This window comes from Aquarana catesbeiana, linkage group LG03 (genome assembly GCF_042186555.1).
Source record: "Aquarana catesbeiana isolate 2022-GZ linkage group LG03, ASM4218655v1, whole genome shotgun sequence".
NCBI classification, from domain to species: Eukaryota; Metazoa; Chordata; class Amphibia; order Anura; family Ranidae; genus Aquarana; species Aquarana catesbeiana.
Window position 1 is genome coordinate 722,851,824 of NC_133326.1, and position 17,054 is coordinate 722,868,877.

General features: G+C 47.2%; 1 protein-coding gene across 1 annotated transcript in view; it reads right to left on the bottom strand.

Annotated features, from left to right (window-relative positions):
* The window catches only part of LOC141134936 (C-type lectin domain family 10 member A-like), a 66,588-nt gene that overhangs the window by 36,192 nt on the left and 13,342 nt on the right, over window positions 1-17,054 (bottom strand). Inside the window, exons 4-5 of the mRNA XM_073624369.1 lie at window positions 7,222-7,260; window positions 6,066-6,137 (exon numbers count right to left, since the gene is read on the bottom strand). Of these exons, the coding sequence (XP_073480470.1) occupies window positions 6,066-6,137; window positions 7,222-7,260 (111 nt within the window). The remainder of the gene's footprint in view (window positions 1-6,065; window positions 6,138-7,221; window positions 7,261-17,054) is intronic.

Sequence of the window (17,054 nt, forward strand, 5' to 3'; positions counted from 1 at the left end):
TACCCATTGCTGAGGAATGAAGAGGAACCATGAGGTCAGAACCCACCCTCTGCTGAGGACAGAAGAGGAACCATGAGGTCAGGACCCACCCACTGCTGGGGACTGAAGAGGAACCATGAGGTCAGAACCCACCCTCTGCTGAGGACAGAAGAGGAACCATGAGGTCAGGACCTACCCACTGCTGAGGACAGAAGAGGAACCATGAGGTCAGGGCCTACCCATTGCTGAGGAATGAAGAGGAACCATGAGGTTAGAACCCACTCTCTGCTGATGACAAAAGGAATCATAAGATCAGAACCTACACTCTGCTGAGGACAGAAGAGAACCCATGATGTTAGGACTCACCCACTGCTAAGGACAGAAGAGGACCAACCATGTAATGAATCCACCCACTGCTGAGGACAGAATAGGAACCATGATGTCAGGACCCACCCACTGCTGAGGATAGAAGAGGATCCATCATGTCATGGGTCTGTGACGTCAGGACCCACCTATTGCTGAGGACAGAAGATAACCAACGAGGTCAGGAACCACCCACCTTTCAGGACAGAAGAGACCCATCATGTCACAGACCCATCATATAAGGACCCCCCACCACCGCCACACTGCTGAAGACAGAAGAGGACCAATGAGGTCAGGACCCACCCACTGGTGAAGATAGAAGAGAACCCACAAGGTCAGGACCCACCCACTACTGAGGACAGAAGAGGACCCATCATGTCATGGACCCATAACGTCAGGTCCCACCATCTCCTGAGGACAAAAGAGGACCCATGAGGTCAGGACCTACCCACTGCTGATGACAGAAGAGAACCCACGAGGTCAGGCCCCACCTACTGTTGAGGGCAGAAGAGGACCCAACATGTCACAGACCCATCACATCAGGATCCACCCAATGCTGAGGACAGAAGAGGACCCTATCATGTCACAGACCCATAATGTCAGGACTCACCCACTGCTGAGGACAGAAGAGGACCCTATCATGTCACAGACCCATAATGTCAGGACCCACCCACTGCTGAGGACAGAAGAGGACCCCTGAGGTCAGAATCCATCCACTGTTGAGGACAGAAGAGGACCCATGAGGTCAGGACCCACCCACTGCTGAGGACAGAAGAGGACCAACGAGGTCAAGACCCCCCCACTGCTGATGACAGAAGAGGAACCAGAGCCGCCATCAGGGGGTACAGCCGTTACAACTGTAAGGGGCCCCGGGGCCCAAGGGGCCCGTCCGGGCAAGAAGAAGGCAGGACAGGTGAAGGGGAGCTGTGCTGTGCATTTCAGAATCGATCTCGGCTCATTCTGCATTCTGTGGCATTGAGCTCAGACATCGAGCTCTTTACTGCCACCTCTGGCTACTATGTGCATGTGAACCCCTTATGTACTGGGCTTCTCTGTGTCAGCAACATGTCAGCTTTGTGAAATGAGCTGGGACTAGGTAGGAAGATCTTCTTTACAAGTAGGGGCTGTGAAGGAAATGGAGGGGGCGAGTTTTGTGTACAGGGAGGGGCCAGAACCTTGTGTGTTTACAGGTTTGTGTATATGTGGGGCTGCAATATATACATATGCATCCAATATATACAGGCATGTGGTCGGGGGGGCTTTCATATATACAGGTGTGTGTGGGGGGGCTGACACATATACAGGTGTGTGAGGGGGCTGATATATATATAGGCGTGTGGTTGGGGGGGCTTTCATATATACAGGTGTGTGAGAGGGGCCAACATATATACAGGTGTGTGGGGGGGGCTGACATATATACAGGTGTGTGTGTGGGAGGGCTGACACATAAACAGGTGTGTGTGTGTGTGTGTGTGTGTGTGGGGGGGCTGACATACTGTATATAGAGGTGTGAGGGAGGCTGACATATATACAGGTGTGAGGGAGGCTGACATATATACAGGTGTGAGGGAGGCTGACATATATACAGGTGTGAGGGAGGCTGACATATATACAGGAGTAAGGGAGACTGACATATATACAGGTGTGAGGGGGGGGGGGCTGACATATATACAGGAGTAAGGGAGACTGACATATATACAGGTGTGAGAGGGGCTGACATATATACAGGCGTGAGTGGGGGGGCTGACATATATACAGGTGTGTGTGTGGGAGGGCTGACACATAAACAGGTGTGTGTGTGGGGGGGGGGCTGACATACTGTATATACAGGTGTGAGGGAGGCTGACATATATACAGGTGTGAGGGAGGCTGACATATATACAGGTGTGAGGGGGGCTGACATATATACAGGTGTGAGGGGGGCTGACATATATACAGGCGTGTGTGGGGGGGCTGACACATAAACAGGTGTGCGTGTGTGGGGGGGGGGGGCTGACAAATATACAGGTGTGAGGAAGGCTGACATATATACAGGTGTGAGGAAGGCTGACATATATACAGGTGTGAGGAAGGCTGACATATATACAGGTGTGAGGGAGACTGACATATATACAGGTGTGAGGAAGGCTGACATATATACAGGTGTGAGGAAGGCTGACATATATACAGGTGTGAGGAAGGCTGACATATATACAGGTGTGAGGGAGACTGACATATATACAGGTGTGAGGGGGGCTGACATATATACAGGTGTGAGGGGGGCTGACATATATACAGGCGTGTGTGGGGGGGGCTGACACATAAACAGGTGTGTGTGTGGGGGGGCTGACATACTGTATATACAGGTGTGAGGGAGGCTGACATATATACAGGTGCAAGGGAGACTGACATATATACAGGTGTGAGGGAGACTGACATATATACAGGTGTGAGGGAGACTGACATATATACAGGTGTGTGGGGGGGGGGGGCTGACATATATACAGGTGTGTGTGTGGGAGGGCTGAAACATAAACAGGTGTGTGTGTGGGGGGGCTGACATACTGTATATACAGGTGTGAGGGAGGCTGACATATATACAGGTGTGAGGGGGGGGGCTGACATATATACAGGAGTAAGGGAGACTGACATATATACAGGTGTGAGGGAGGCTGACATATATACAGGCGTGTGTGTGGGGGGCTGACACATAAACAGGTGTGTGTGTGTGGGGGGGGGGGCTGACATACTGTATATACAGGTGTGAGGGGGGCTGACATATATACAGGTGTGAGGGAGGCTGACATATATACAGGTGTGAGGGGGAGCTGACATATATACAGGTGTGAGGGGGGGGGGCTGACATATATACAGGTGTGAGGGAGACTGACATATATACAGGTGTGAGGGAGACTGACATATATACAGGTGTAAGGGAGACTGACATATATACAGGTGTGAGGGAGACTGACATATATACAGGTGTAAGGGAGACTGACATATATACAGGTGTAAGGGAGACTGACATATATACAGGTGTAAGGGAGACTGACATATATACAGGTGTAAGGGAGACTGACATATATACAGGTGTAAGGGAGACTGACATATATACAGGTGTGAGGGGGGGGGCTGACATATATACAGGTGTGTGTGGGGGGGGGGCTGACATATATACAGGAGTAAGGGAGACTGACATATATACAGGTGTGGGGGGGGGGGGGGGCTGACATATATACAGGTGTGAGGGAGGCTGATATACATATATATACAGGATTGAATGCGTACAGGTGAGGTGACCGGTGTGCGGATTCGGTAGGATGACCCGTGGGCAAGCCCTGGGGAATGTTGGTGGTCAGGCTTGGGGGGGAGGGGGGCCCAGAAATAAAGCTGTGTAAGGGGCCCAAAAATTTCTGATGGCTGCCCTGAGAGGAACTGTAATGTCACAGACCCATGAGGTCAGGACCCACCCACTGCTGAGGACAGAAAAGGACCAATGAGGTCAGGACCCACCCACTGCTGAGGACAGAAAAGGACCAATGAGGTCAGGACCCACCCACTGCTGAGGACAGAAAGGACCAATGAGGTCAGGACTCATGCTGATGACAGAATAGGAACTGTAATATCACAGAGCCATGATGTCAGGACTCACAAACCACCCACTACAGAGGACAGAAGAGGACCCATCATGTCATGGACCTGTAATGTCAGTTTTTTTAGTTATTAAAATTCACCTTATTTGTTTGATATCTGGATACATTTGCTCTACAAACAGACAGAGAGAGGCTTTGTGATATCTACATCCTGTTTGCACACTGTGGTGAAAGGTGGTGGTCTAAACCACCATGGGGAATATAGCACTATGTGGACGTGCAGGCAGTATGTGCATAATAGAAAAAAATAATAATAAATAAAGGGTGGAGCCCACCAAAAAAACTATACATATGTATCTCTCAGCTTAGATAAAAATAAAACCATGGTGAAATCTACAATAGAATGAAAAAAAATATTAAAATATTTTTTTCAATAAGATAGTGATTGCCGCTGAGACATTAAATGCCAGTACAAAGTGCTGTAAATTAATATCCGGAAATTATTATAGTTCAATGAACCATGATTCATATAAATAAATAGATGGCTAAAGACTCAATAACATAAAAGCAAAAATTGCCAAATGATACAATGTTACATTGAATGTGCAAAGTGATCTTCATAGTTGTGCATCATGCAATATAGTGTCCAGCGCCAGCAGGGGGCGCTCCATCTTAAAATAATACAATCCAATAAAGGTGACTTAGTGCAACAAAAAACAGCTTCAATGCTTCCTTAGTGATAACAGACAATTAAGTTGTGTAGATAGCAGCTGAGTTTACAAATCATTTGTTCAGAAGAGTGGTGAATGTGAAGTGTACAGCAGGATCTCCTCCATGCAACAATCCTCTAGTGGTAGATAATGGCCCCTTACCTCACTATACTGAGGTTACAGCATAGAGCAGACAGCGCTTGTGGTGTCCCCTGATGAAGCCACGTGACCGGTGACGCCACGCGTAGGGACAGGCACCGCCCACTGTCAGCAGTGTAAGAGCTCGCCGCTCGTCTGGATACACTGTACCTTTCGTTTTTTACTGTGTGAGTACCCTGTATGCTGCTAATGTTGAATAAAGTCTGATACATGCTTGAAATACTACACTATATGGTATCTTCATCTCTCCATTTACTATGATGCTCCCCACGGATCTGAGGTCTGATAAATGACAGTCCATTACCTAGGACCCCCCTGCACAGGAGACACCACAAGCGCTGTCTGCTCTATGCTGTAACCTCAGTATAGTGAGGTAAGGGGCCATTATCTACCACTAGAGGATTGTTGCATGGAGGAGATCCTGCTACACACTTCACATTCACCACTCTTCTGAACAAATGATTTGTAAACTCAGCTGCTATCTACACAACTTAATTGTCTGTTATCACTAAGGAAGCATTGAAGCTGTTTTTTGTTGCACTGAGTCACCTTTATTGGATTGTATTATTTTAAGTTTGAGCGCCCCCTGCTGGCGCTGGACACTATATTGCATGATGCACAACTATGAAGATCACTTTTCACATTCAATGTAACATTGTATCATTTGGCAATTTTTGCTTTTATGTTATTGAGTCTTTAGCCATCTATTTATTTATATGAATCATGGTTCACTGAACTATAATAATTTCCGGATATTAATTCACAGCACTTTGTACTGGCATTTTAATGTCTCAGCGGCAATCACTATCTTATTGAAAAAAATATTTTAATATTTTTTTTTCATTTTTATAGTAGATTTCACCATGGTTTTATTTTTAATTAAGCTGAGAGATACATATGTATAGTTTTTTTGGTGGGCTCCACCCTTTATTTATTGTTATTTTTTTTCTATTATGCACATACTGCCTGCACGTCCACAGAGTGCTATATTCCCCATGGTGGTTTAGATCACCATCCTATACCTCAGTAAAGACAAGAGTTGATACCCAGTACACCTAGATAGTATCATTTATTGTAGGATCAGCGCAGCACCATCCCCATTTGTCAGTTGTTAGTCACACCAGGGTTTAAGGCTGGACCCCATTCGGTGCAAGCTGCTTTTCCCTATCTAAAACCACCTATAACACCGCTGCTTGGTAGCGCAGGAATAATACTCCCTATATTGTGGTGAAAGGTGGTTTGATGGGTAAGTGTTCCGGTGATTGGAATAAGATAATCTTACTGCTTGCTGTTTGGACTTTTTCCAGGTTCCTCACAGCTCCCCGAATGCTCTGAACTTCACAGGAAAGAGAACCTGTAATGATAACAATAGTGGCTCGTCTCAGATTACTGTGGATCTACACTCCAATACACCCACAGAACATTAAACAAAACTTCATAGGTGCCTGATAATATACAGTTAGGGTCGGTTCACACATGGGCAACACGACTTTAGCGCGACTTTGTACCGCGACTTCAACGCGACTTCAACGCGGCTTCAGCGCGACTTTAGCGCGACTTCAGCGCGACTTCGGCAAATTACGAGGCGACTTGAAGTCGCCTCCATGACAGGCGACTTCGCCTGTGGCCAATCACCTCTCTGGGAGGGAGGGGGGGAGGGAGGGGTTTTCTCTGCAAAGTCGCTTGACTTTACAGAGAGATCCGACTTGCAGGCGACTTACATTGAGTTGAATGGGTACAAGTCGCCTACAAGTCGGATAGAAGTAGTACAGGAGTCTTTTCTGAAGTCGGAGCGACTTCAGTAGTGTCAATTAAGACGCTCCCATTGCCTACCATGTTAACCTAAATGCAAAGCGACTTGGGGCGACTTGGAGCGACTTGAGGGCGTACAAGTCGGATCCCAAGTCGCCCCAGTGTGAACCGACCCTTAGCCGCTAATAAAATGATACAAATGTATTCACAAAAAATGTAAAAGTACAGCGATTGAGAGCCACACCTGACCTATTTACAGAATCCACAATGTACAGGCAATAAAAAAATCACTTGTTTCTCAGTATAACGTTGGCTTTCCCACCCTAGAATAGATACCTCCTTTGTTGTAGGCACATTAGATGACTTCAAGATCATAGATGACAGTAGCAGGGTGGATCTCAACCCTTATGCCGTGCGTTTGCCTTGCCCAGGTAATACACATACTACAAGATGGTTTATTGGATGGTGAAAGGTTGTGATATGCAGCTATATAGCCTCTGTCCTCCCTAAGGATCACCCACTATTGTGGGACAATAGAAGAGGGCTAATAGAATGGTATCCTTTTTTATGTTAAAGGGATAATCCCTGAGACCCCGCCAAGTGTTTCACAGATCCAGAGGAAAAGGGAATATATGGAACCCATGAAATGCATCGTGACATGACCATTGAGGCCATTATACACTCACCATTCCTCATCTGTGACATTTCCTCACCAACACTTTTATCTGAAGAGGAAATAGAAAACAATATCAGATAAGGTTCTTCAATGTTGAGATAAGGTTCTTCAATGTTGAGATAAGGTTCTTCAATGTTGAGATAAGGTTCTTTAATGTTGGAGAACTCACATCAGCAAATACAGTTTAAAAAAAAAATAAAGATATGGTCCTTAGATTGCACAGACGTGGTCTGGATGTTGTCGATCTTCACAGTGGTCATTATAAGGCCCCATTGAATCACATTTAATCTTTTTTGGAATTATGAAGCTGACCTGTCATATATTTTCATGGTAGGTGCACCATTCTACTAATTTGTCGGTGTAACCCCTCCAGGTATTTATGACCTCTCACAGATAACACAATACTTCCCCTGATAATGCCATCATCAGCTTCAGAAGGACAGAGCATCTTCGTTCAGACATCCTCCAGGATCACCATCTATGTCTTGGACTATGTCTTGGACTAACTAAGATGCCAGCTCAGAGATGACACAGTAATTACATTTCTGGTGCCTGTGTAGTTCTTGGATGTGTTCACAAATGTCTGCAAATAGTCAAAGTCATAAACTGGAGCTCAAAGGCGGAGCCTTTCTGAAATAATTATACTGCTCCTGTATATTACGATATGTCAGGAATTTATTCATGGAGACTTACACTTTATATCTTCGAGTCCTTCAATATCACTGCCAGGCAGTGGCGGCCCGTCCATAGGGGGCGCATGGGCGCCACCCCCCCCCCCCCTCGTCCATGCGTCTGGCCCGCCTAATCTACATGCGGGTTCCGGACTCATGGATTTCAATAGGGTTTTAAGCCGGAGGCTCTAATTGGCTTGTGTGACAATAGCAAATTAATATTCAGTATTGTCTTCCTGATTCTCCTCCCAACCAATCATGAAGCAGTTCCTGAGACTCGATTGGCCAGGGAGTCTTAGGACTCCCGACCAATCAGGTCTCAGTCAGGACTAATTTCCTGTTCGGCCTGAAGGAGAAGCAATGGCCCCGGAGCGAGGAGCTGGAGCCCGGATCCATGTCTGCCTGATCTGCCTAAGGTAAGAAGGCCTCTGATCACCGTCGCATTACCATCCGTCTCCCGTGGTGTGGGGGGATCGCTGCATTCCAGTCTGTCTCCAGTGGGGTGGGGATCAGAGGGATCGCCCCATTCCCGTCCATCTCCCTAGGGGGAATCGCTGCATTCCCATCTGTCTCCTGGGGGGGGGGGGATCGCTGCATTCCATTCTGTCTTAGGGGGATCAGTTCTAGTATCTGCGCCCCCTTCTTCCTACTGCCTCGGACCCCACAGTACTGCAGTTTTCCCTCCTCTCCCACCAGCAAGTACCAAGGGCACACAGTCAGGTTATTTCAAGGTGGTGAGCGGGGGGGAGGGGGCTCACCGTCCTGAATGAACACACAACTCTGAGTGTGAAAGCACTCATTGCACTGAATGGGAGGCAGTTTTTATTTTAGAGGCTATTTCTAACGCTAAAACGCCTAAAAACTGCCTCAGTGTGAAAGAGGTCTTACAACCTTTTGTATCACTTGCCCAACCCTATTAGATTGTAAGCTCTTCTGAGGCCCTCTCATCCCTCTTGTATTTTATTGTATTTTAACTGTATTGTCTCCTTTTTAAATTGTAATGCGCTATATAAATCCTGTATAATTATAATAATAATTCAGTGGAACCCAGAGGAGACATGTGGGGGGGCTAAAAGGTTAAAGAGAACCTGTCACCTAAAAATCATCACATAGGGCACTTTTTGTCCCCTATGTGATGACAAAAATAAAAAAGTTAAGCAAAAAAAATAAGGTTAAAAGAAAAGAACATGAAATCCCCCCAAAACATTTTGAGCTCCCCCCCCCCCCCACATATACACACGTACGAATGTAAGTGCACACATTTATTGCGTTTGTTTGCCCTTAGATTCACTTTAGTGTGTTTTTAGTGTGTTTTTTTACTGAAATTTGCAGTGATATCATGTGACATAAAAAATTGGAACTACCACTATTTTATTCTCTAGGGTGTCTGCTTTCAGAAAATATATCATGTATGTATATATAGTTTGTGTAATCTTCAGGCCTAAAATGTGTGCAAACAATGCAAAACTGTTTCTTGGTCTTATTTTTTTATTTGTTTTACTTTGGATCTGCAGACGTACACTTGTTGCTGAAACAAGCAAATCAGTCCTTTGTTTGCAATAGGACACCACATACTTGTGCAGTAATATAGTGGGCAGCAAAACTTCACATATTAGTCCTGATTGCCATAGCTGCCATTAAATTTAACCACTAGCCTACCGCCCACCGTCATATAACGTGAGCCCGTTCGCGCGCAGCCCTGTACTGTCGGTGGCGGCGTGTCACCGAGACACCGCTCGTCACCGACATGGGTGAACAGCCACTGGGCATGGCTGTTTACCACGTGATCGGCCGTGATGAAGTCACGGCCGATCACTAATGGTACATCCCCGCATTGCACGGTGCATGCGCGCGATCATGAGCGCGCTGCGCATGCACGTCGGTGGCGGCATATTCCCGGGAACACTGCTCGTCACCGACGATAGTACACAGCCATTGGCCAGGGCTGTGTACCATGTGATCGGCTGTGATCCATTCACAGCCGATCACTAACTGTAAACAAAGAGCTGTCACTAGCTGTTACTAGCCCTTCTCTCCTCACACACCGTTTCCAGTGTGAGGAGAGAAGAGCCAGGAGCAGTGAGTTACAGATCTATGCAGGCATGTACTGGCCATTGGGACTACAGGGAGTTTCCCGGTGGGCCGATGGCTCAGTGGGCCGATTTCAGTGACAGTGGACCGCTGCCTCCCTCCAGTCCTCTGTCCCCCCCGCAGTGCTCACCTCCTCTCCCTGGCTAGTTATGCAGAGCGCCTGAATACAGACATGATGCTCAGGAGTCAACACTTAGAAGCTCATCATACGATCTGGAAGGAGGGCGGCCTCACTTTCCTGCCTAATCTTGTTCCATTGGGGGGGTGGGCGCCAAACTGATTCTTTGCCCCAGGTGAAATAATGTCTAGCTTCCCCACTGGTACTGCCTATAAGAGAAATAATGTAGAACGGCTAATAGCTAGTGGGGGGGGGGGGCTTGGGTGGCAAGCCAGCATGGGAGAGACCTGTCAAAGTGGGCCAGTCTGGGTGAAGTCCAGGGCCAAATTTTTGTCCCAGTCCAGCCCTGGATCTATGTATTGTAGTGTCTGCACCAACACCACACCTGTCCCATCGCCCCCCCCAATTGTCATCTGTTACCCAACAGTCACCCCATAAAAGTCACATAAGAGACTGCCATCAGTGACCATCAGCGGTGCAACCATCACCCATCAGTGACCTGCCCTGTCACCTGTCACCCACCAGTGACCGTGCCCTGTCACCCGTCACCCACCAGTGACCGTGCCCTGTCACCCGTCACCCACCAGTGACCGTGCCCTGTCACCCGTCACCCACCAGTGACCGTGCCCTGTCACCCGTCACCCACCAGTGACCGTGCCCTGTCACCCACCAGTGACCATGCCCTGTCACCCATCAGTGACCTGCCCTGTCACCCGTCACCCACCAGTGACCGTGCCCTGTCACCCGTCACCCACCAGTGACCATCAGCGCTGCACCCGCCACCCATCAGTGACCGTCACCTGTCAGTGACCGTCGCCTGTCAACAATCTGTGACTATCACCTGTCACCGTCTGTGGCCTGTCACCCATCAGTGACCGTACCCTGTCACCCGTCACCCATCAGTAACTGTGCCCTGTCACCCATCAGTGATCATCAGCAGTGCACCTGCACTCATCAGTGACCGTCGCCTGTCAACTATCTGTGACCATTACCCGTCACCGTCCGTGGCCTGTCACCCATCAGTGACCATTGCCCATCTCATCATCACCTCTCAGTGAACGTCACCTGCCACCCATCGCACAGCCCATCAGTGACCGTCACTTTGCTGCAGTTCATTGTAGACCAGTCAAATTTGTATGCCCAGCAGTATATTGCCAGCAACCCCCAATCATCTTATGCCCGTCCGTTTGAGTGGAGAGATTTGAATTTGGAGGAGTTTAAATTGTTTTTGGGCCTCACCCTAAATATGGGGCTTACAAAAAAAATGAAGGACATACCTATTGGTCCACCAACCACATCCACCATATGCCCATGTATTCTGCCGCAATGTCCAGGTCCCGATATGAGATGACGATTTGCAGAACTCTATGTCCCCGAGAAGAATATATGTGTGGATGAGTCCCTGGTACCATTTTCAGGCCGGCTAGGAATAAAACAATATATTCCTAGCAAAAAGGCCAAATACGGAGTCAAATTTTACAAGCTGTGTGAGAGAGCCACGGGACATCTATATGAAGGAAGAGATTCCCAGCTCCAGCCCCCTGAGTGCCCGGCCTACATGGGCACAACTGGAAAAATCGTATGGGACCTGGCTTACCCACTTCTGAAAAAAGGCTATCATATATACCTGGACAACTTTTATACCAGCCTGCCCCTTTTCAGACACCTATATATCGAAAAAACCCTGGCCTGCGGAACCTCAAGAAAAAATAGGAAGGGCTTCCCACAATCCATAGTGAACAAAAAGCTGCAAAGGGGGGAAAGAGCAACACTGAGATGCAATGAAGTGCTGTTCCTTGAGGTGGAAGGATAACAGGAACGTGCACATGATGTCCACCATTCATGATGACACTACAGTTGTAGTTCAGCGAAGACGAGGTCCCATTTAAAAACCGACATGTGTCCAAGACTATAATCTCTACATGGGGGGGTGGATTTCAATGACCAAATGATTCAGCCCTATTTGTCAATAAGGAGGTCCCGATTCTGGTACAAGAAGGTAGCAATTTATCTAATCCATTTGGTCACCCGTCACCCACCAGTGACCGTGCCCTGTCACCCGTCACCCACCAGTGACCGTGCCCTGTCACCCGTCACCCACCAGTGACCGTGCCCTGTCACCCGTCACCCACCAGTGACCATGCCCTGTCACCCATCAGTGACCTGCCCTGTCACCCGTCACCCACCAGTGACCGTGCCCTGTCACCCATCACCCACCAGTGACCATCAGCGCTGCACCCGCCACCCATCAGTGACCGTCACCTGTCAGTGACCGTCGCCTGTCAACAATCTGTGACTATCACCTGTCACCGTCTGTGGCCTGTCACCCATCAGTGACCGTGCCCTGTCACCCGTCACCCATCAGTAACTGTGCCCTGTCACCCATCAGTGATCATCAGCAGTGCACCTGCACTCATCAGTGACCGTCGCCTGTCAACTATCTGTGACCATTACCCGTCACCGTCCGTGGCCTGTCACCCATCAGTGACCATTGCCTGTCACCCATCAGTGGCCATCGCCCATCACACCATCATCACCTCTCAGTGAACGTCACCTGCCACCCATCGCACAGCCCATCAGTGACCGTCACCTGCCACCCATCTGTCACCCGTCGCACAGCTACCCGCCACACAGCCATGTCCAAAAGAGGATATACTAGTGAGGAGGCGTTCCAGATCCTCTCTATGACTGATGAGAGCACCGAGGAGTTCTCATCAGAGCCCAATTCTGATTTCGAATCAAATTCGGCATTTGAACCGATCGAGAGTAGCAATGATTCGGATGAAGAATGGGTCCCTCCTAAAAGGGCACGACACTCTGGAAACCAGGAAGCCGCCAGCAACCAGGATTATATTCCCAGGCCCAGTACCAGCGCTGCTGCCAGCAACAGGCCCCAGGAAGAAAGGCCCTGTACCAGTGCTGCCGCCAGCAATAGGCCCCAGGAACAAAGGCCCAGTACCAGTCCTGCCACCAGAGATAGGCCCCGCGCACAAATGCCCAGTACCAGTGCTGCCACATCACACCTGAGTACCAGCACAGGAAATTCAACTCTCCCAACTACTGGAGTGTCACGTCCCCCAAGAGCCAGGGCCGCTACATACATGCCAGATGGTCTTGCCAACCCAACATGGCTGCCTTCCAACTCGGGATCACCAATTATTCCCCCTTTCACAGCACAGCCAGGTGTGCAGGCCAACACCCAAAATTTCACAGAGATCAATTTTTTTCACCTGTTTTTGCCCAACACTTTGCTGCAGTTCATTGTAGACCAGACAAATTTGTATGCCCAGCAGTATATTGCCAGCAACCCCCAATCATCTTATGCCCGTCCGTTTGAGTGGAGAGATTTGAATTTGGAGGAGTTTAAATTGTTTTTGGGCCTCACCCTAAATATGGGGCTTACAAAAAAAATGAAGGACATACCTATTGGTCCACCAACCACATCCACCATATGCCCATGTATTCTGCCGCAATGTCCAGGTCCCGATATGAGATGACGATTTGCAGAACTCTATGTCCCCGAGAAGAATATATGTGTGGATGAGTCCCTGGTACCATTTTCAGGCCGGCTAGGAATAAAACAATATATTCCTAGCAAAAAGGCCAAATACGGAGTCAAATTTTACAAGCTGTGTGAGAGAGCCACGGGACATCTATATGAAGGAAGAGATTCCCAGCTCCAGCCCCCTGAGTGCCCGGCCTACATGGGCACAACTGGAAAAATCGTATGGGACCTGGCTTACCCACTTCTGAAAAAAGGCTATCATATATACCTGGACAACTTTTATACCAGCCTGCCCCTTTTCAGACACCTATATATCGAAAAAACCCTGGCCTGAGGAACCTCAAGAAAAAATAGGAAGGGCTTCCCACAATCCATAGTGAACAAAAAGCTGCAAAGGGGGGAAAGAGCAACACTGAGATGCAATGAAGTGCTGTTCCTTGAGGTGGAAGGATAACAGGAACGTGCACATGATGTCCACCATTCATGATGACACTACAGTTGTAGTTCAGCGAAGACGAGGTCCCATTTAAAAACCGACATGTGTCCAAGACTATAATCTCTACATGGGGGGGTGGATTTCAATGACCAAATGATTCAGCCCTATTTGTCAATAAGGAGGTCCCGATTCTGGTACAAGAAGGTAGCAATTTATCTAATCCATTTGGCCATTTACAATTCCTACATAGTCTACACAAAATCCACAGAAAGCCCCGCCCCCTTCCTAAAATTCATAGAAGTAGTAGTCACGTCCCTCATCTATCAACAAAGACCCCCCCCCAGAAGGACTTCGTTCTGATGCTGTTAGCCGACTTCATGAACGCCACTACAACATTCTACTATCGGAAGCAGGCCGAAGACGGCAAAAAAGATGTCGCATGTGCAGCAGAAGAGGTTTTCGAAAAGATACCAGCTTCCATTGTCCCCAGTGTCCCTCCCAACCTGGCCTTTGCATTGGTGAATGCTTTGAACTGTATCATACATCCCTAAATTATTAGCCCATATTTTCCCCATTTTCGCTGATCATTTTCCATGCTTCCCCAAATAACCATGCCACTGCCTTCAACGTGAACTGACCCTGGCCTGCTTTTTGACTATGCCTCTGCCTACTGTTTGGACTGCTTCCACATGAACTGACCCTGGCCTGTTTTGACTATGCCTCTGCACACCGTTTGGACTGCTTGCTCATGAACTGACCCTGGCCTGTTTTGTGACTACGCTTCTGCCTACCGCTTGGACTGCTTGCACGTTAACTGACCCTGGCCTGTTTTATGGACTATGCTTTTGCCTACCGCTTGGACTGATCTGTTGCCCTGCTACTATAGTACACAGGGGTCTCACATATGTGAGGGGCTCCAGAATAGTTTTTCCGGATGCCACATGAACGGACCACACCTCTGCCTGCTACCTGGACTATACAAATAATTTGCTGTAGCAAGAGGCAGTATGTTTATGAAGGGCTGGAGAGCGGTACAATAATGAGTGTCTGCAGGTAACAGTGTACCAGGACCAATATTATGGCTGTGCTGGCTGTCTCTGCCAGGACACTTTCTATGGACAAATGCTTTGGCTGTGCTGACAATATCCTTGTGCTGACTATAGACAATATTCCTGCCTGCTGCCTGGATAATTACTATTGCTGTCGCTAAGCACATCCCTGACTGCTGCCTGGACCAGTGCTCTCTTCTGTGGGCACTACTAAAAGCACAGGTAATACTTTTTTTTTATCCTTTCCGCAATAGAATTTATTTTAGATTGTAATTCTTGGTATGTACATGCTATGTGTTAGAAATATGAAGGGCCTTCAAAAATGATAGGTTGCCAGGAAATTATCTATGTAATGTATGCACCTAGAACGCCTGATGGTGCTACTTGGATGTTGGGCCTCTGTATGTGGCCAAGCTGTGTAAAAGTCTCACACATGTGGTATCCCCATACTCAGGAGGAGTAGCAGAATGTATTTTGGGGTGTCATTTTTGCTATGTGTTGGAAATATCTTATAAATGGACAACTTTGTGTAAAAAAAATGTGTTTTTATTTTTTTTCCACATTTTCCAAAAACTTCTGGAAAAAAAATAACCATTCAAAAGACTCATTATGCCCCATAGATTATACGTTGGGGTGTTTGCTTTCCAAAATGGGGTCATTTTGTGGGCAATTCCATTGTCCTGGTGCTCCAGGGCCTTCAAAAGTGTAATAGGTGGTTGAGAAATGAGATGTGCAATTTATGCTCGTAGATCGCCTGATGATGCTACTTCAATGTTGGGCCTTTGTATGTGGCCAGGCTGTGAAAAAGTCCCACACATGTGGTATCGCCATACTCAGGAGGAGTAGCAAAATGTATTTTGGGGTGTAATTTTTGCTATGTATTTGGTATGTGTTGGAAATATCTTATAAATGGACAACTTTGTGTAAAAAAAAATGCGTTTTCATTTTTTTTCCACATTTTCCAAAAACATCTGGAAAAAAAATAACCATTCAAAAGACTCATTATGCCTCATAGATTATACGTTGGGGTGTTTGCTTTCCAAAATGGGGTCATTTTGTGGGCAATTCCTTTGTCCTGGTGCTCCAGGGCCTTCAAAATTGTAATAGGTGGTTGAGAAATGAGATGTGGAATTTATGCTCGTAGATCGCCTGATGGTGCTACTTCAATGTTGGGCCTTTGTATGTGGCCAGGCTGTGTAAAAGTCCCACACATGTGGTATCGCCATACTCAGGAGGAGTAGCAGAATGTATTTTGGGGTGTCATTTTTGCTATGTATTTGCTATGTGTTGGAAATATCTTATAAATGGACAACTTTGTGTAAAACAAATGCGTTTTCATTTTTTTTCCACATTTTCCAAAAACATCTGGAAAAAATAACCGTTCAAAAGACTCATTATGCCTCATAGATTATACGTTGGGGTGTTTGCTTTCCAAAATGGGGTCAGTTTGTGGGCAATTCTATTGTCCTGGTGCTCCAGGGCCTTCAAAAGTGTAATAGGTGGTTGAGAAATGAGATGTGCAATTTATGCTCGTAGATCGCCTGATGGTGCTACTTCAATGTTGGGCCTTTGTATGTGGCCAGGCTGTGTAAAAGTCCCACACATGTGGTATCCCCATACTCGGTAAGAGTAGCAGAATGTATTTTGGGGTGTAATTTGTTGTATGCATATGCTCTGTGAGAGAAATAACCAGTTAATATGACAATTTTGAAAAAAAAAAAAACAAATCTTCCTTTTGCAAAGAATTGTGGGAAAAAATTACAAGTTAAAAAAACTCACCATGCTACTTACTTAATACCTCGGAATGTCTACTTTCTAAAAAGGGGTCATTTTGAGGGTATTTGTACTTTTCTGACTTGTTAGTACCTCAAGAAATGAGATACACCTGATGTACTGAAGGCCTGATCAGATGTTTTCAATTTTCAGTGATTGGCACCATAGTTTGTAGACTCTATAACTTTCACAAAGACCAA